General features: G+C 37.7%; 1 protein-coding gene across 1 annotated transcript; it reads right to left on the reverse strand.

Moving 5' to 3' along the window:
• Positions 1-19744: 19744 nt before the first annotated feature.
• Positions 19745-21420, reverse strand: LOC131985327 (centromere protein F-like). The gene has a single exon (XM_059350384.1). It carries the CDS (start codon positions 21371-21373, stop codon positions 19829-19831), a length of 1545 nt encoding a protein of 514 aa, XP_059206367.1. The 5' UTR covers positions 21374-21420; the 3' UTR covers positions 19745-19828.
• Between the last annotated feature and the right edge of the window lie 355 nt (positions 21421-21775).

Raw genomic sequence — 21775 nt, forward strand, 5'->3', positions numbered from 1 at the left:
TATACAATACAAACATTTTAAAGTGTGTGATCTTATAAAAAAGCTGATTTGTAGAATCACAGTATCCAACTTCATTTATTATCCTGATAGCTCTTTTCTGCAGTTTAATTATTGGATTTTTTATATGCATTTCCCCAAATTTCAACACAGTATGTCATATAAGGCAACACAAATGAAAAGTACAGCAAATGAAGGCAGTTCTTATTCAGTAGATCTCTTGTTTTGTAAAGGATAGAAATAGACTTGGATCATTTCTATTTTATATGTTTTAGGTGAGGCTAATATATTATTATTAATTTAAATTTGAGCATTAACCCAACTAAACTTAAATTTATTTGTAAAGCACTTTAAAAGAACCACAGCCGCAACAAAATGCTGTACATAAACAAACAGAACAAGAGACAATAAAATAAATAAAACAGGAATAAACACGAAAATAAATAGATTCATTGCTTTTTAAAAAACAATAAAAGCAAACCATAAAACACTAAAAACAAGAGCAAGAGTCTCATGCGTGGTTAAAAGCCAAGGAATAAAAAATAGGTTTTAAGATGAGTTTTAAAAATGAAACATGTAAATACATATATGATAAATTCAAAAGTGAATATAGAGAAAGATCGACAGCTCTAGTGTTCAGTGAGGACATCTTAACTCGGAAATATTCCTCTCACAAAACGGCAAGCACATCAGTGGAGGAGCAAGCTTTTAAAACTGAATTGAAAGTCAGGGACAAGTCAGAGTTTCACAAAGTTTCTTACACATGCTTCTGATCAAATTCATCAATTTGTTTTGCCGCGAGTGCATCCCTGTGTAGCATGGCAACTACTCTGAGAGCTTCCTGTCTGATAAGTTCTGTCAGCCTGCTCTGTTTGCTGGTCATGGCAACGCTTCCATCAGTGCATACTGTACACCCACACACTGAAACCGCTCAATTACATTCAATTCTCCGTCCTCATCTAAAATTCAATACATGTATTTTCCCCTGGCTCTACCTTTGAGTGCCTTGAAAAACATTGCTTCCTCCACAAAGTTTCCTCATTCACAAAGCAAAGTGTAAACAATTGTGCAGGATTGGATAGAGAGAAAAAAATGAGCTGTGCTTTCATTCAGCTGAAATATAAAAATACACCCGCACTAGAAGCTGGGATAACATGCCCAGGGTTATCTCACCAAAATCATTACTAATTATCACACCGTCTATTTGACAGGTGTGGAAATAGAAGAAAAAAGAACCGTCTGTGGATAAAAACCTGCAGACATTTGGGCATCCGTGGCATGTGGCTTCCTATATGTTCCCAATTAGCTTCTGGTTTCTAACACCAGCTTTGAAGTGCAACTCAACCTTTTCAGCCAGAAGTGCAACTGCTTTTTAAATGTATGCTTCCATTAGTGAGACAGCTTACATAGCTTGCTGGTGCATTCAAGTAAAGCATCTACACAGTGGCTGACTGTCCACAACAATCTGCCACAGCTGCACTGCACAAAGTGTCTGAATGCGAGGAAAAGACCAACCAATCGAAAAATTTGCTTCATGTGGAGAACGGTGTTTCTGACAAACCCTGACGAAGACTGAACAGAAACACCTTGGTTTATTATTAAATGTACAATCCATTATTGATGCACGGGAGTCACCAGCTGGTCTGCATTCCTCACCATTATGTGAAGGTGGAGAGAAATCATTCTGCACAGCAATCAAGGACTGGTTTGCTTCTTTTTAAAGTTCTTCTAGTAACCTGGCCTTGTATGGAAAGAATGTAGAACACCAAGCAGTATTTTTGTCTGAAAAACTGATTAATGGATTTTGATGAATACTTGCACACCGCTACAAACCATTAGTGCGGTGGACTAAAGGTTGCATTGATGTTTGATGAAATATTGGATATTACTGGACCTGGATTTTTAGCAGATTTCAACCATCAGAAACCAACCATTTGAAATATGTAAATGGACCTGCACTTATACATCACTTTGCCATCACTCAAAGCGCTTTACACTACAGACTGCTCTCATTCACACACACATTCATACTGGTGGCAGAGGTTACCCTAAACGGTGCCACCTGCCACCATTGGGAATTCATTCACACTCCGATGTCAAGGTTACAGATTTTATTGGTACTATTATTGTCAGAGAAATAAGTTAAATCACATGAACACTCCTTGTAGGTCTTATTTTTTATTTATTTCCCTCTTTGGATGCTCTCATAATAAAATAATATAGCAACAATGTAAAGTAACCAAAAAGTACAAGAAAAATTACTATAATCCGAGGGGAAATGTCATATATACTTTATGTTGAAGCTATTAAAATCATTTCAATAATTTGTTTGTGTAATCTTATATGGCCGGATAAAAATATGTATTTAGGGGCACCCCGGTGGCACACCTGGTAGAGCACGTACCATAGAGGCACCGTCCTCATGAGCGGGCGGCCCGGGTTCGAATCCAACTCGGAGCCCTTTCCCGCATGTCTTCCCCTCTGTCTCCCCCTTTCACTCTGTTTCTCACTATCAATAAAGCCTTGAAAATGGCCCAAAAAATATGTATTTATTTTGGTCCTTTAATTTTATTTTCAAATTACATTGCCACAAATAAATAAGTAATAAATGAAAGGGACATCCCATAGTGCTTTTTCCTTTCTTTAGAAGAATACATTACTTTTTGTTATACATACATTGCACAGTGACAATGAAACGGTTTGACGACTCACTACGATGAGACATGTTGGGCTTTACGCAACGTTACGTGATGCGGCTTAACTTGTCCCGTTGCACTGTATGCCCAATCAGTGTCGCACACAATTAAACGGCAAATGACACGGTAAGTATTTTCTATCAATTCATTGTTATGTTAGATAAACATTGACATGACTTAACCCAGCTACTATTTACTTTTACGTTGTCGCACACCTTGCGGTGTTAATCATAAGTGTGCAGTTAAGAGTAGCCTGGTAGCTGCTAACTATAGCCTGGTGTGGTAAAGTTAGAAATTGTGGCTCATTAACATTTACACAGTTTATGTACATTTGTTGTTTGTTATGCATTATTTTCTTACCGCCTGCAGTACTTCCTGGTTGGTGAAAGGACCCGAGGACAGTGAATGCTGCCCTTTTATTCCTCTTCAGGGCTTATTGGTTGAAGTATTGCTGTGGAATATGTATCACCATGTTGATATAAGTCTGAAATATTTGGGTGATGATGTCCAATGTACTTATGTATACATTTTGACATGAAATAATTATTTAATGGCCTGGAATGGTCTGTTCCAGAGGGAGGAGCTTAGACTTTATATTGGCAGATAAAAGGCTGGATTTGGGTATTTAAAAACTTAAGGCAGATAAACTTCAGGATCATTTGCATCCCACCTGGATTTCACTTAGATGGACAAAGTCTCAGCTCCACTTCTCCTAGATATTTTTACTCAAGATGTTCATTACTCTTGATCTAAAGAAATGTAAAGCAAAATAAAATATTTGACACCACTTTCTGAAACTGCTGTTAATATATCATGCTGCACATTGAAGCACTTTCCAAGCATTTTCAAGGTATATTTTCATGCTTCTGATTAATTGAAGACAAATTTGACTTCAGTCAAAAGCTTAAAAATGCACTTTTAAAATGTCTGAAAATAGCTTGAATGTGATTTTTAAAACATGCTGTATGGTGTTTGTGTATAAACTGCTTATTAACTGCAAATCAGATGCTATTTTGCTATAAATGACCATATTTATGTTTAGTGAGAGCCTTCTATACAGTATATCCTGATCCAGATTACAAGTTTTGAAATACTGGACTCAGGTGATCCATACCTAACACAAAGAAAAAAGAAAGAAATCTTTGTGTGTCCTAGAACGGGTGGACCCAAGTGCAGGAAACTCCCAGACACCAGTGTAATGCCCGCGATTGTAATAATGCCCACAAACGTAATACAGTTCTGCAGCTTTTAATGCGAAAATCCCACAAAAGTAATACATTTTCCACAAACGTAATAGCTGCTGCCTACTACAAACGTGTGAAAGTTAGGAATTGGCAGTTAGCGACTGTTGTTATTAATTGCGTTATTACATTTGTGGGAAGTTATTACAATATTGAAAGTTGAAGATTTCCACTTCCCCACAAATGTAATAGTTTATTACATTACATTTGTGGGAAATTGCATGTTACGTTTGTAGTAGGCAGCGGCTATTACGTTTGTGGAAAATGTATTACGTTTGTGGTATAATTGCATTAAAAGCTGCCGATTTTTATTACGTTTGCAGTTTATTACATTTGCGGGCGTTACACACCAGACCTTAAAGACATGAGTTTTATTCAAAGTGGCTCAGGTAAGACAGGCAGGAAACCTTGGACTAGAACAAAAACCGAACTAAGAAGGAGATGAAGGGCGGGTGGAGGAAAGAGCGAGGAGGGAGCTGATTGGCAGGGTAATTCATGGAGCAGGGACGGGCTAATGAAGCAGATATGGAGTGTGTAGAAAGGCAGGGGAAGGAAAAGCAGCAGGAAGAAGCAGTCAAACTAAAACAGGAAACACTAATCATAATCCAAAACCGAGAAAACAAAAGCCTCAGGATAACTAAAACATATGGAGTGTGATGCATTAATTAACCCCTTAAATGATACACAAATACAGATTGCATGTTATAAACAGGATCTTTATATATTTCAGGAGACATAAAGCATTAATGTGTTATCTCTGGCTGTGAAGGTACAACAAATTAAAACATTGTGAAAACTGATTGTGACATTTAGCATATTAGCACCAGAGAAAGCTCATTAAAACATAAGTGAATGAACAGATGGACCAATGAATGTATCTGTCAATAACTTACAGTCTGAATGGATGACACGTCTCAAAAAAAATCAGGAGCGGCTTCACAGAACAGTGTTTTTCCTTCCCCAGATTCACTAAGCAATGCAGAAGCGTAATTATTATTTGATACATGTGTCTAGGAAGAAATAAAATGCCTGCTGGATGACTGGTCACACAGCACACCATCTATTCCAGCTCATCCATCTAATTGTGTGCTGGAAGTGTAATTATATTTTTAAATTTTTTTTCACTGAATGGACAAATAAGAGACTAATCTAAAACCACTCATAAATTCAGAGCACGGAGAAAAATAGAGCAGAAGAATACAAACCATGGCTTTCCATTTTCAATAATTCCATTCAAATAGAGTTTAGCTTTACAGAGTGTGAGCTAATGTAAACTTTCTTGGTTTTTATTACACCTGAGATGTACACCGCACCTCTGAAACTATGTGGATGTTTTCTGCGGTTAATTCCCGGCCATATTTAGAGATGCATTTCCTGAGCACAACGTTCTTGTCATGATTTATTGACTTGGGACCATGATATTATAAATCACTTTTTTTTTAGCGGCAGCGCTGAAAATCCAGCAGCGGCAGAATACATGTTGTGAAACACTGCATAATCCTTTTTGGTTGATATGAAATGTATTTATTTAGCTCTGACCAACTAGCTGCTGCACTGAAAAAGTGATTTTGACCCTTAGTAAATGTTACATATATTATTTAAGCATATTTTAATAGTTATTTAACTCCACTTATAAAATACATGTAATTTCAACATATATTGTCAGAATTATGACAATCTTATTTTATTTTATTTAGATCGAAAAATTAAGTTAATCCAAATTTCAAAATTTTTGTCAGGTTAGACTGTTCATTCCATCCTTATGATTATGGTTGACAGAATCTGAGCAGTGTGTTTCTGCTTTCTTGTGTTATATTGTTTGTATCATATTAAAGTTGGTGGTCTACACATCTTGTGGTTCTCTGTCATGTATAATAGCTAAAAAATATTTAATTAGAATCAACTTCATAAAAAGTATGATTTAAACATTTTAATTGATTTGAAAGAGTACAATATATTTAAAAATATATTTAAAAGGTTTAATTGGATTTACTAAGAAAATTTGAGTACAATTAACTCAAAATAATTGAGAAAGAATTACATAATATAATTTTTTTTAAATTTACTTAAAATGTATAAGTCCAGTCAACATAATAAAAATTTAAAGATTCAGATAAAATGATTTCGTGCAACCACTTGTCATTATAAAATTATGTTCATTCAACAAATTTTTTTTTTGAGTGTGGTTAGTGAACATGCAGGAACACACGGTAAATATGTTTACTGAGACTGGGATGTCTACACTCGGATAAACCAAAGTAAATAAAGGCAAAATGTATTATGACCTCTTTGAATCTTGCACCCAACACATAGCCCATTACGAAAAACTCAAACTAATAAAAACTAAACTAAAACTAACAAACTCCCTCCAAAAACTAATTAAAACTAACTGAATTTGAAAACAAAACTTAACAACAAAATTAAAACTAAAACTAATGAAAAATCCAAAACTATTATAACCTTGCAGTTAGGGATGGGTACCTTTCACATTTGAACCGATACGGTACCGATACCCGGTACCTGGGAATCGGTACCGGTACTCAACGGTACCAATTTTCGGTACTTTTGCGTTTGTTTATATGGTAATAAATGTTAATTTGTTTAATAATAAAATCTAATTTTTTCAATTCAACATATTTATTTCTCAAAATATAAACTTTAAAAAATATATCAAAACAATATAAAATCCAGGATGAGCAGTGCTTTATTGTTGAGTGAACGTGCATTTTGTAACATGAAGATTGCAGCGTTATCAAAGAATGCAGAGGAGCGCTCTCAGGTTGCACGGAGGAGAAAAAAAAAAATGTTGCAAGTGCACGTGTGATATGTTGTGATGACGTCGTAGCTGTGCGGCGCAGCACCGGTCAGACAGTATTGTGGCCATAGCATGGTTGGAATAAACAAAGTTGAGTCGGGCTGCTCTGTGCACATATCGAGGATGACGCAGGAGTCTGAGGGATTTAATTTCAGCGAGGCAGTTTGGAGTAAAGTGGCAGGTAATATTCCTGAGTTGAAGAGCGGAGTATTAGCGATGGACCAGAGATGCAGCAGCTAGTTGCTAGCTGCTAATGACTGGTGAAGAATGGAGAGAGCAAACGGAGTAAGAAAGGTCCAATCTGGAGGCAGACGAAGGCCAAGCCCGGGTAGAGACATTGGAGATATAGCAGCTGGCGGCTAGCAGGCCGAGAGCCGGCTATTCGTCTCTGCGCCGGGTTGGAAGAAGGCAGCAGCTAGTGGCTAGTGGCCGAGGTGAGCAGACAGGACCAGACGAGGAGGTAAATAAAAAATAGTGCGATCGTCAGCACGCTTGTTAATCAAAGACGTTAAATGAAAACAGGTTGAAATCAATGATCAGTTTAAAGTTAACGACATTAAGGTACCGAAACATGGTACCGTTTGATTTTACATGAATCGGTACTCGGTAGTACTGACGGAATTCGGTCGGTACCTATAAAAGTACCGAATTCGGTACCCATCCCTACTTGCAGTATGGCTTAAAAATAAAATCTTCAATTTTTTCACACAAAGCCCGATTTACGATTTGAATAGATTTTTTTCCCATCTTAAAAACACACTACAAATGACGCAGAAATTATTCAAAACAATTTTTGCTTTTATTTTGTATTGACTTTCCCTTCTGGGATTTTAACAAAATTACCCCTTAGGGCTAAAGTGCAACAAAACGAAAGTCTTGAAACAACCTTGTAAACAAGATGGCAGGCCCTGCCATTGTAAACAACAGCATAAATGTAACTTTTCAGCAAGCTTTCTATTGACTATTGACAATGTACCACCTTCCAGGGGTAATCTCCCAATTTTGGAAGAAGATAACAGCAGCAACAGCCTTTTTACAAACCCCAAGGGCACGTTCACACCACGGAAAGTGGGTCCTTCACACCACTCTCTGTATAATAAATTAATTTAAAAACAACAAATAGAAACAAGACAATTTAAACTGTGCCATTAACTACATTCACACACATATTGGTCAATGTAAACTTTCTTGGTTTTTATTATACCTCAGATGTACACTGCACCTCTGAAACTATGTGGATGTTTTCTGCTGTTATTTCCCGGCCACATTTAGAGATGCATTTCCTGAGCACAACGTTCTTGTCATGATTAATTGACTTGGGACAAATCAATATTGCCCACAGCGGGGGGGAAAAAATATGAGGAAAGAGAGACATGCAGGAATCTGTCGGAAATTCTGTGACCTTCAAATCACCGGATAACTCATACAATGTGACAGGAATCAATTTATATAGATGAGAGTCGACGAGGTTTGTGCCTTAAAGGGGAAAAAAGAAGAAGAAAAATGTTGGAATTGTTACCTGAGAGCTGTGTCTGTCATTTCAATCTTTGAAGAAATTGCTTTTTACACAAATATATATATAGAAAATACAGTTTGACACAATAATGTCTTGCGTACACCTAATTATAACTTGTTTCAGAATGATTGGCAGTGTTCTCTTTTTAGTCATGAACCTTGCTGTAAGAGAGATGTTAGAAGAAGAAGACAGAACAACATATTCAGACAGGAACAATAATTCCAGTAGCCTATATGCTAATGATGCAGTTAACCATGTGCAGCCTGTGGGATTCCAATTAAAACAACTTCATCTAACAAAACAGACAGATGTGAAACAACCCAGCAATGGATTTCCACACTGACACCCTTCAATGAAACATAACATTTGAACAGAGGTTTTTCAGGTGCCATAACAGACCATCTGGCATTCAACTAATCATCTGTGTGTTGTTGGCACAGCTACAGTAATGCATGCTAATGTGTAGATACTACCAGGGCAGTCAAGAACAACACAAGATAATTTACTGTCATAGCAACCAGATGCTTGAAATCTAAACTGCCTTATTATATCTGCTATTAATTCAACCATTGTTGAACTGACAACGTGCTTGTTTAGGCTGTTTATTCTTGTAGCCTGGCTGCTCTATGTGTCGCTATTGTACTGTGCTCTAATCCAGTGTTTCCCAACCTTTTTTGAGCCGTGGCACATATTTTACGTGAGAAAAATCACATGGTGCACCACCAAACAAAAAAGTCACACAATGTATTTATAATGAAATACAGTGGAAATCTAGTCTCAATTTACTTACTCGGTGTGAAACCTGGGCCTGTTTAGTTGCAAAGCTGATATTCTTGCAGGAATTGGAAAAAGACAAACACGAAGATCTGAGCTCTGAGTCTCTCTCTTTTCTTAGTCTTTATAGTAGTCATGCTTGAAAAGCCCAGCTCGCATAGATAGGTTGTGGAGAAAGGGAGAAGAGCTGAAACTGCTCTGTTTCCTTGAATAGGGAACTCCTTGGCAGAAGTCAGCCAAAGCTGTCAAAGGTTGATCAGCAAAGCTCAGCTTTAGACCACGGTTTTGTCTCAGTTCAGTTATTTCTTCCTGCTCCTGCAAAGTCATGTCCCTTTCAACTGCAGTTGAGCTCTATGGGTTCCTAATCCAGTCAGCACTAGATAGCGTGCTAATGTTAGCCGGCAATCGATAGCATGCTAGCGTTAGCGGGCTAGCAAGAAGCCCAACTTGGTGCCATTGAGAGAGACCAACTAAAACGTGTATCATTCATTTATTTGATTTGTTTAACTGCAATGTGATTGATACAGTCTAGCGGGCTAACGCTAGCGGGTTAGCACACTGGATACCGGCTCTGGTCGAAAAACCTTGTTAGAGTACCAATCAGGTGAAATTGGATAATTTTCCATGGCACACCTGATTATTTCTGAACAGCGGTTGGGAATCACTGCTCTAATCCTTTTTCATAGAAATGTATGTTAAAACACCACCTGTTACATATCAAACAGGATACTGTGATCATAGCTCTGTTATATATGAATTGATAGGGGTGTGACGACGTCTCAGCTCACGAGACGAGACACGATATTGGGTTCACGAGAACGAGACAAGACGAGATTTTAAGAAAACTACAATGACACAGTGTATGACTGGACCAACAGACTTTTATTTAACCGAGTTGTACATGCATTTTGAAATGTTTTATTATAACTCTTTACATGCATGACGTAAGCATGAGCTTTTAATAAACTTCTTCTTCCACAAATTGAAACTGAAACTAAAATGTATAAAAGTTAAAATAAAATAAATTTAATATTTCTTTCTTTTTTCAAGTGCAAACAATATATATATATATTTTCCTTTAGGGGGAAGAGTGGCCACCGGGAAAGTCTCAGGCTACACCCTCTCTAATGTCCGCTCACTCTGCCTGTCTCCATTACAAAAAGGCTCCAGAGGGATTTAGAGACTCCGGAGGTGACGTATGGTTTTCCATCATCACGGAATCGCTTAGCAACAGTTTCGACCGTGATCACATAAGCGATGGATTAAACACGGGAGAAGCGACTGTGGCCGCTGTCGCTAACTGTGCACAACATCAGGACCTGATCATAAACAAAGCAGCATGGCTAAATATGCACAGCGTCTCCGCTGATCATAAACATAGTGATTGTGAATTAACAGCATCACTAAGTGTGCACAGAGTGTCCGGTGCTTGTTGTAAACAAACAGAGATCACTAAGTGAACACCTCCTGCAGCAGCAGCACATACACACTGTACTGCTACAGAGCTAACTGTTAGCGTATTAGCAATTTACAGACTGGCAGGAGGACTGTGCTGCTTCGATTCGTTCTACCTCCCCTGCAACGTCATTCTGGCTGCTTGCTGCTTCCCCTCCTTCTCCTCCTCTTCTTTTTTTCCTTTTACTGTCCCCACAGGTCAAAAATAGAAGTTTGGATAGCTCACAAATCTTGCGAGACAGATTTTTAACGCAACAAGAAATATCATCGAGTTTAATCACGAGATCTCGTCACACCCCTTTGAATTGATGAGTAATTTGTAGCAGGAGGAGTGGGGTGTATTCAATACAGCATACGCAGCTGATTGGGGTTGCTAAGATTTAACTGCAGTGATTCAACAACATTGGCCTTGGACTGCATTCCAGATATGACAATTTGTTAATTTAACTCGGACGATGTAGAAAAATAGTATGGTTCTCAAACACTGAAGGCAATATGGTTTGCTTCATCTTCGTCTTCTCTTGCATCATGCATGAATCGTTATGGTCCTCTACAGTGACTGTAGGTAGCTGTCATGTGACAAAAGAACAAAAGACTGATCGGTAGTGTTGGGGCTTCGTGAGGCATTTTCTTTATTTCCAGAGCCCAAGAGATGGCGCTCTTTGTTCAACACAGGGCTGAAAACACACTCAAATACCATTGCTGAAGCTTAACTCTTATTTATAATACACCCTTGCTTATTGCTTCATCACAACCTTCTAGCTTAGCAGTAGAATGCTGGTTCTAACTTAGTGACCTTCTAGCTTAGACATGGCCTGTCTTTACAGTTCTTCACATGTTTAAGTGCTAATGGGGATCTAGAGAAGAGATACTTTCTTAAGAGGTCAAAGGCCAAAAACACAACAACAAAAGTGTAAAGCATGGATTGATTAGTTCGTTTAGCTTCTTTAACAAGCGGCAAACATTAGCACGCTTGCATAACAAGGTCACGACCTACGGTAATCACCAACGTACCATTAGATAGCAACATTAATAGGAGAGATTACAGCTCAGGTTAGAAAAAGACCCAATCAGGGCCAACACTTTGTATGAGCCAAGATGCTGCATAAAGCTTTAGCCTGGTTCTCGTTTTAAAACGGGTCAGACAGAGATTGAGCCAACTAACAGAGTTAGCATTTGTTGCTCTATTCACATTTAGTTTATTCAAATCAAAAGTACACCAACTAAAGGATAAAGTAAACTAATAAAGTAAACCAAAAAAGATGAAGTTGGTTGTTTCGTTGTTAAATAATTTGATGTAAAGTTTGCTTAGTGAAAAACATCTTAACTCACCTACCTAACCGAGTGTGGAGCTTTGCCACATTGTATCATTACACCTGTAACTACACCGGTCCAATTAAATGAATGGCCACGATGTCATACAGATGTCTTGAACGTTTGTTCTCTCTCTCTCTCTCCCTTTGTACTTTAGAATAAATTAACTTCAAATACATCACAAAATATCCTTAATAGGGCACATTAAGAGCGTTTTACATTGTTACATCCCAGATTGAGGTTCGAGAGTAACCATTGATGTTATATTTAAAAAAAAACAAGGGAAAACCAGACAAGCTGAGTTAAAGAAAAATATAATTTATTTATAAACGACAATAACCTAAAATATCTTCCAACTAGAACACAAAGTATAAGGACCAACTGGGTTTTCCTTCCCCAGCTTCCAGGCAGCACTCAAGGGTTTTCACCAAAACAGCCAACACTTCCCAACAATGGCCCACCAGCCACGTCAGCTTCAGGCTTCAGTCTGTTTAACACTTAATCAGCAATCGATCACAGGTGCGCCTGGAAACACACAGCAACTGGGAGGAGCAGGAGGCGGACCCTTAGGGCAGTAGTTCTCAACCTTTTTGAGTGGCGACCCCCAATTTAACATGCATGTTGTCACTGAAAAGAATATCATGCTCATAGTTCAGATCATACAAACTCAGTTGGTACGACAAATTGTGGACAAATAATGAAGCAGACAACAACTAAAACATCTCTCTGTCTGTGCATTCATATTTTTTTTTAAATATTTTATTGTTACTTTTAATCTAAGTCCCTTGCTATAAGTTTAAAGGTCCATTCTGACCTCCTGAGTGTGTAACAGTCAGCTTCAAGCCAGAGACTCCTTGGAAAGTAATAACTTGCTACTTTGGGTTTTGTCAGAAAAGACAAAATTACCCAAAAAAGAATCAAATTGACCAAAAAAAAAAAAACCACAAAAAATGACCACAAAAAGACACAAAATGACCAAAAAAGACACAAAATGGCCCAAAAAAGACACAAAATTACCAGAAAAGACACAAAATTACCAGAAAAGACACAAACTTACCAAAAAAGAAACAAAATGACTAAAAAAAGACACAAAATGACCAAAAAAAGGAAACAAAATGACCAAAAAAGACAGAACTGACCAAAAAAAGAGACACAAAATTACCTAAAAAGACACAAAATTACCAAAAAAAAGACAAAAAATTATTTAAAAAAACACAAATGGCCAAAAAAAGACATGAAATGACCAAAAAGAATAAAACACATTAACACATTAACACATTAACACTTTAACACGGTGGAGACAGAGCTGACTTACAAAATTATTTGGCGACCCCAAGAAATCATCTCGTGACCCCAATTGGGCCACAAGACAAGCTGAGAAAGCCAGTTGAAAGTTCAATCATAAGAGCTTTCACAGTGTGTCATTTATGTTTCTAGACCATTTTTAAAATGTGAATTTTCTTTCTACAATGAAAACTATTACTATTTTTAATTTAGATGCAAATAGATTATTTTATAGTTTTATTATTTTATAATTTTTTCTGATGTTTTTGTGTCTATAAATGGTTTTTTTTTTAAAAAGGTACATTTCCATAGACACTTTTGTTTGTATTTTCGGTTCCTGGCAACTTTATACTTTGTTAATTAAAATAAAATGAAAAATCTGACTGATAGCCAAGTTTGTGTTGAAAAAAAGGAGCCATGCATGTGATGTAAGGACAGACTGAGAGATGCTAAACAGATACAGAATGCATAGGAATCTGACAAATTTGAACCAAAATCTCCTGGACTTCAGAGGTTTAATGCATTTTAATCACCTTTTAATAACTTTATGAACCTGAATGACCATTAATCTGTATGAAACAAAAACAAGCACAAATAAACTGTCTCAGAGACAGTTAAAACACCTAAAACAAACACATCAGGGCCAAAGTATAGCAACACAGAAAGCAGCATTAATAAAAGAAGAATGTGCTGTGAGAATGTGTGCACCTCATGCATACTTCAGAACAGGCGTAGTTTACTACAGACAGCTGCCCATGATAATATAAAATAATGGACTATAAGGTGAGAGAGATGTAACCTTAGAGTAAAACATTGTTATTATCCTGCAAAATGCAAATCAAAGATGCATTTATATTTTAAATAATTTCATGATTGATGAGCATTTTAGCATTCTCTATATTTGAGCCATTGTTCCCTGTGTTAGGGGCAGCATGTCATTGACATTGGGCATTGTATAAATTATGCATATGCATACGAACCATGCTTATGGCATTTACCACACATAAAAAGGTGTTTATAAAAGAATACTGTGCACAGCATACATATTTCAGCCCATGTGAACATGTTTTTTGGGGGGCCAGCCGCAGGTCATACGATAAGGTGGAGGTGAAACATAGGGCGAGAGAAAGAATAGGAATTATAAAACAATGTTCTTTAGGGTGCTAACCATTTTCCCTGATGGGGGGATCATGCAGTCTACACAGCAGTGTTTAGAATGTCAGTCAGAGGCATGTGTAAGTGAAAGTAAAAATAGTAGGTAATATAAAGCAATAAGTTAACTTACATCTAGTATGTTAGTGAAAATGTTCTATTCTATTAAATATAATAATCAAGTGGGAAATTGGTTCCCAGGGGGCTCCAAACAGTTTCAGGGGAGGCGGCGCAGAAAATGGAATTTATTAGTTATTATCAGTAAAGAGGAAGGCATGGAATAACCTTAATGTATGTGGTCTAGTTAAAGAGTTTTTGCATTTTGTGTAGTCTGACATTAGGTCAACAGTGTCAGGCCGGGCTCAAGTCAGGACTCAGATGCAGAGCAGGTGAACTTAAAAGTTCCTTTATTGAAAGAATGCAGCAGGGTAAGACCTCACAAAGTGTAAGAAAAGGGCTACGAAACACCTGACTCTGAGTAAAAACTAAACAAAGAAAAGTAGCTCCAAAGAGGGAAAAACACTGAATCTATCTACACAAAAAACTAAATATATAAATCCTAATCTAAGATAAGGGGGAAAAACTAACTTATCTTTCGAAGGGGAAAACTATTAAATAATAACTAGGGCTGGGACTCGATTAAAAAAATGAATCTAATTAATTAGAGGCTTTGTAATTTATTAATCTTAATTAACGTGTTAAAGTCCCGGCCCTAATAATAACACCTACAAACTAAAAGCGCTCCAAAAGGGAGGAACAAAACCTGATAAGGAAAATAAAAGATTCTACTAAAACATTATGAAAAACTGGATCACAAAAACACTCCAAAACAAGAACACAAAATCACTACAAAAGGAGGAAAAACGGCTGACTCAAAAAACTATGAAACTAAGAACTGCACTTAACTAATAAATTACAAAAAAAAAAAAAAAAATACTCTTGCGAGGAATCCAAAAGGGCGAAAAACAAGACAAGCTGTGGCAAGAAGGAGATAAGTGGCTGGTATGGTGATGGGGTCAAACACACTGGACCAAGACAAGGGAAAACACAGACTATTGGAACACATGGAGGGAAGGGAGCACCAGGTGAACACAATCGTAATTAGGGGAGACAATCAGAGTTACTAGAGAGGAGAGTTACTATTTCAAAATTCCTAATGGTATAAACCTATCAAGGGGAATAAATCCTCTCTGAAGGCAGAAGGAGACACTTGATCTACAAATGATTAATGACATCAACAGTGCAGTAGTCGCCTACATAATGGACTGACTGACTGACTGACTGACTGACTGACTGACAGATTGACTGACATCCAGTTTATATCTGCAGGCTATCTCACAAGTGCTTTGAATTCCATGAGAGCTGAACAAAATGAACAAACAATCTCTTGTAAAAACAAAGACAAAACTATGACTCATTGTTGTTTTGCTGTAATAGATGTAAGAACTCCTAATTTATAGTAACAAAAGTGTCTTTTTTCCCCCCACGCTTCTTTTAGATGGATAAAATAGCACCGATGCCTTTCTATTAGGACTATAATTATGTTGAAGTAGCAGAATTAGAGACACGCATCTGACATAAAAACTCAGTCAAAGTCAAGGAGGTGTGTTTGTGTGAACCTGCTCTTTTCAGGATATTTAAGTTGATCAACAGAGGTTTTATCTTCTTTCTTTTTTTAGCAGCTGCCTTCCCTCTGCAATTGATTGTGAAAAGCGGTTTGTCTCGTCTTTGAATCACTTTGTGGCTCATCACCCACGTTTTACCCTCTCTGAATAGGAGTGTACAAAGTCAATTTATTTCCCCAAGATTGCAATTTCTCTTGTTTATAGTATGAAAATGAGTTTGTATCGAGATGAAACGGAATCACACTCTAATTTGTTTGGAGCTTGCGTGAATGTGATAATGAGATTCTGTTGTACACCAGCAATTTTAATATATCTCCGGTGACGATGATGGAAAAAGCCAGTACAATAAATACGGGAGCTTAAATCATGTCATTGCATCATACACAAAGTCCTAGACGTCTTTGTTTCTCCTGGTAATAACCTGGCCTGCTTTTCCTCCTTCTATTATGCATAAGGTGAATGATAACACTGTTTTTCCTTTTATTTTATTTGCACACAGTTAAACTATGAGATCAATAACCACAGCCGTATGTTGCAGATGAATACTTAAACAAGCTCTAAAAAACATTCAAGGGTGTAACAGATGGGTTATAATTGGGAGGGACATGTTTTTTGTTGGTTTTTTAAATTGCAGTAGGGGGACAATTAGAGAGCAGTATATGTGTCATAGATTAAATGCTATATTGAGTTAAGTTTGACTTAATTAAGTACAGGTCTGCAAAATGTAAATTTCATATTTACATGGATGCCAAATTACTGCAGTAATGACTATTGGAACAATGATTATATGGAGGCCAAGATTTAAAGGCTTTGAAATCCCTCTGTGACATTTCACATGGATTAAAGTAATTTAAAAAATCTTCTGATTAAAATTGTATTCGCGCTAGAGCCAAGTCACGTGCAGTGTGTGAAACATCCGTTCCAGGTTACTGACACCTGCTTAAGAAATATTCATGCATAAGAATTCAGCACCAAATGCAGCCATCACATGTAAATGCTCAACCAACACTGTTTTACAGGAGGATTTTAAACAGCTGTTCTATTGCTTCTTGTTAAATTTTTTGTCTTTTCAATTAATTTTTTTTTGCAAAGCTTGTCATTACTACTTAAAATAATCAAGCATCTACATAACTTTTCATAACTGTTTTTATTTTCCTTATTATTTCAGGTAAAGCTTTTATATATAAGAAAATAGAAATAAAAAAAATACATCAACAAACAGCCCCAGGATTAAATAATAATGGGTGCAAATCTCTATAGTGCTTTGTCTTATTAAAAAAATGATCAACAAACAGAACAAGAAGCATCAAACAAACAACACCAACACAAACAACTTATTGATCTCTGCTTGTTTACAACAAGCACCAGACACTGTGCACAGTTAAAGATGCCGGTTAATTTATGATCACTATGTTTATGATTAGCGGAGACTCTGTGCATAATTAGCCATGCTGCTTTTGTTTTGCAACAGTTGCGTCTTCCGTGTTTAATCCGTCGCGTATGTGATCACGGTCGAAAACCATACGTCATACGAAGAACTTTAATTGATGATTTCAGCATGCACAGTAACATGTAGCTAAATAAGAATCTGTAAATGGACATAAAAAAGTAAAAAAACAAAAAAAAAAATGCTTGGTGCCCAAACATATGGTCAAAGTTAATTGACCAAAGCTTCCATTCACATATTTTTATGCACATATTATGTATGGCATTAGAAAAGCTGAATGGAAACAGCAAAATTCAACTTATCTAATTGAGCAAAAGGGTTGTTGTTTTTTACCTCTCTGTTTTTTTGCCTTTTCGCAAAAAAGCAATTCTGATGTGAACATTTAACCCTTTGATGCACAACATGGGTCTAAAGTGACCCAACTGAGTTTTTATGTTCTATATCTCTACAATAAATTATTTTCATCATTCAGTATTCCAGGTTTTCCTCAATCAACTTGTTTTTGATCATCATACATCCTCATTTTTTGCTTTCATTTCTTACTTTTTGAAGAAAACCCCATGCACAACATGGGTCAAAAATGACCCATATCCGTTTTCAATGTTATTTCATGTATGGCTGAGTGTTTCTATTATACATCTTTGAAATAAATGCATTTTATCATTTATTGTTCCTAGTATTCAGTAAATATCTTGTTTTTGTTTAGCACAAATCAACATTTTTTTTACATACTTATCTGTTGTAATCAAAAACAAGGTATTCAAAGAATACTTGGATTATTCAATCATAAAATAAATTGATTTCAAAAGATAGAGCAAAGAAACACACAGCCAGACTGAAATAACATGGGAAACAAATTTTTGACCCATGTTGTGCATTACAAGGCGTGTCCATATGTTGTGCATCAAAGGGTTAACTCACATGTCTTCATGGACAATATTTTCTCCATCTCCAGACAGCTTGAAACATGGCAAATACTAGCCTACCTCAAAGTTATTAGGTTTTTTAATGCATAAATTAGAATCAAAACCAAATTTTGAACATCTTGACATTTTGAACAAATCTTGACATCTGTAGTTAGATGCTGCAGATGTTTTATCAGTCTGTGGTAGTGTGTTGTTTTACCCTCGGGGATAAATAAAGTAATTTTGATTTGATTTGATTTTGATTTGATTGATTTACCATATAAAATAGTCACGTAATACTCAAAGACAGCTTGAGTAATCTCATGGAGGAAAAAATCAGCCCTGATCATAAGACATAAAGTTAAACATGAAATACTTTCATTGAAACAATTTAAACTACATTTGTGTAGCTTGTCAGCCTGTTTGTTTTTAAATCTGGGATATAATTAAAAATGTGTTTTAGGAAAAATAGAGTGTCAATTAGAACATTCCAGGGGGTCCACCCCAAAATGAGGAATACTTTAATTTAATGGTAATTTCATTCAGTAGCCATTATCACTCTGTCCCATTTTGCACCATGCACACACTATACACCGTTATATAGTTTATTACAAAACAACATGGTAATACTCCCAAATGGCTGCTGCTTCATGTGGGTCTGTTTGGAGGTGGCTGACCTCGGTGCCTCGGACCATATCTCCCTCCTGCTGGTACCTGCATACTGTCCAGTGTCAAGGAATCAGAAGATGGACACAAAGACCATCACTGTGTGGCCTGATGGTGCTGTGGCCATGCTCCAGGACTGTTTTGAGACCACGGACTGGCAGATTTTCCGGGAGGCTGCAACATCTTTTCCAGAATTTCTGGATCTAGTCCAGGTGGAATTATAAATGTTCACAAGTGCCACTGCTTTATTCTCTACATTTCCTATAACTAACACATATCTCCCTTCTGTCTTTTACATTTTTTTCAACTCTAAATGGGATGTTCTTTTGAATGGGGATAGCTACTCCTCTTTCAGCTATACTGTGGAATGTTGCAAATATCTGAGCTTTTTTCAAACTTACGATATTCCTCGTTATTCAAATATGTTTCATGTAAAGATATTATATCTCACATTTACTTCAGTCGTTGAAAGGTTTATAAAAACTTGACACACAGTGCTAAGCTTCAAATTCAGGTTCCCAGCTTCCAGATGATGTACACAGCTTCTATGTGGCATCTACTGTTGACCTGCTATCTCCCCCTTAAGAGCCCCTGTCCCCCTAAAACACTGGATATATGGGAGAAGTGGACTGGAAGAGGCAAAACATTTTGTCTGATTTGGTGAAATGTGTATGCTCAAGAGCACTTCAACAAGGCAGATTCTCTGAACTCTATGCCATGAACTGGCAGAGAAATTTGCAATGGCCGGGAATCGAACCCGGGTCAGCTGTTTAGAAGCAGCTATGCTTACCACTACACCACCATCACTATTGTAGAGAACACTGAGCTTGTAGATTATTATTTTTCATTTTTTTTATTTATTTATTATTGTTTTTTTTATTTTTTTATTTTTTTTTGTGTGCTAGTGTCTGTTTGTGTGTTGACTGTGATCTGTGTAGCTCTTAAAAGAGCTTTCTGTACCACTTCTCTTTCTTTTTTTTTATCTGGCTCTCTAGATCTTCCAGCTGGCTTCTCATCAAGCTCTCGTTCTGCTGCCACTCCTGCTCCTTGTCCTGCAGCGTCTGCTCTAGGTCCTCTGTGGTGTGAAGGAGGGAAGACTTCTCCTCCTTCCACTGGATATGATTACTGACCAGCTGCTGCTCAGCCTGCTTCAGAGCAGCCACCAGGTTCTTATTTTCTTCTGCCTGCACTTCCAACTGGGCACGATGGGTGGCCTGTGTTGTTACCACCTGTGCCTGGAGGAAAGACTTGTCCTCCTGCCACTGGAGGTGTCCAATCGTCAACTGCTTCTCAGCCTCTTTAAGAGCAGCCACAATGGTGGTGTTGTCCTGTTTTTTCTCTTCCAGCTGAAACAGATAGGATGCTCTGGTCTTGTTGTTCTCCTCTAGCTGGAAGGTCTTCTCTTGCTGCCATTGGAGACGGCTACTCTCCAGCTGATCTTCTAGTTTTTTCTTCAGTGCAGCCATGGAGTTCTTGTTTTCGTCAGCCTGCATCTTTATGTGGGCGAGGTGGTCGGCCTGGGATAATTCCATCTGGGCCAGGAGGGAAGACCTGTCCTCCTGCCACTGGAGATGTCTCATCTTCAGCTGCTGTTGGACTTCTTTAAGAGCAGCTGCAATGATGTCCTTGTCTTGTTTTAGCTCATCTATCTGAGACTTCTGTGATGCTCTCGTCTCCTCGTGTTCTACGGCTTGTATCTTTAGCTGGGAAAGATGAGAGGCCTTGGATTTTTCCAGCTCAGCAACGAGAGAAGACTTGTCTTGCTTCATGGCCTCTACCTCAGCCATTAGCTTCCTGTTCTTGTCTGTCTGCTCGTTGAGTTGAGCCAGACAGCAAGCTGTGGAGTTCTCTGTCTTTTGCAGGATGGACTCTTTTTCCTGCTGAAAGCGATGGCGTTCTGTCTCCAGCAGATCTTGAGTATTTTTCAGGGCTGCTGCAAACCTTGTAGCCTCCACTCTCTGTTCTTCTTTCTGTTTTAGGAGAGTTTCTTCCATCTTGCTCAACTCGTGGCGTAGCTTCTGAGTTTGAGCCCTCTCTATTTCCAAATAGCTCTCCAGCTCCAACTCCACATTGGTTTTGGCCACTGCAATCAGCCTCTTGTAAGCACGGAGCTCGTCGTTCTTTGCCTCCAAATGGTTTTGAAGGGTCTCATTCTCTGCTTTCATCTGCTCTAACTCTGTTTGCAGATCTTTGGTGTTGGAGGTCTGATATTTGACATCCTTGTGTTCTTGAAGCTCATCCAAGAAAGTGGCTAGTGAGTCTTCGTGGATGTCCAGGAGGACTCGACCCTGAGTGTTAGTTTGGGTGAGCCTCGCTTCTTCGTCTATCAGCTGACACTGGATTTGTTCCTCCAGTGAGCTGAGGTAGAAATTAATCGGGGGTTCAACCTCCCTGGAGTTAGACTGCTTGTTTTCCAGCGTTGTTGCTTGTTGGATTTCAGCCTGTCTACTCCCCTGTCTTTGTTTTTTACGATTACCGCCTGCCATTGTCAAAGTCAATTCTCTAAGAATCAAACTTTGGATTGAGTGAAATTGTGTCTGAAGTGAAACTCTGTCGTAACTGAATCTCTGTCTGAACTGGATCCCTCTCTGAAGTTAAATTTCTGTCCCCCATACACAGACTTCATTCAAACAGAATGTGACATCAGAATGTGACATCATGAAAACATCAAAGCTCCGGAATCCGATGGCATCATAGTCAATATAGTCATCATGATATCACACATTCTAATCCTTGATCTACTGGATACCAGCTTGTTTTGATATTAACTAGAAGATGCTGTCTGGTTGCTATGGTAATGAGTGCAGCATTAGAGAGTGGAGAGGGGCTCATACCCAAACTTCTTATTGACCTCAGTGACTATAACAAAGGAAACCTCAACCATGATC

The sequence above is a fragment of the Centropristis striata genome, chromosome 14 (assembly GCF_030273125.1).
Source record: "Centropristis striata isolate RG_2023a ecotype Rhode Island chromosome 14, C.striata_1.0, whole genome shotgun sequence".
Taxonomy (NCBI): domain Eukaryota; kingdom Metazoa; phylum Chordata; class Actinopteri; order Perciformes; family Serranidae; genus Centropristis; species Centropristis striata.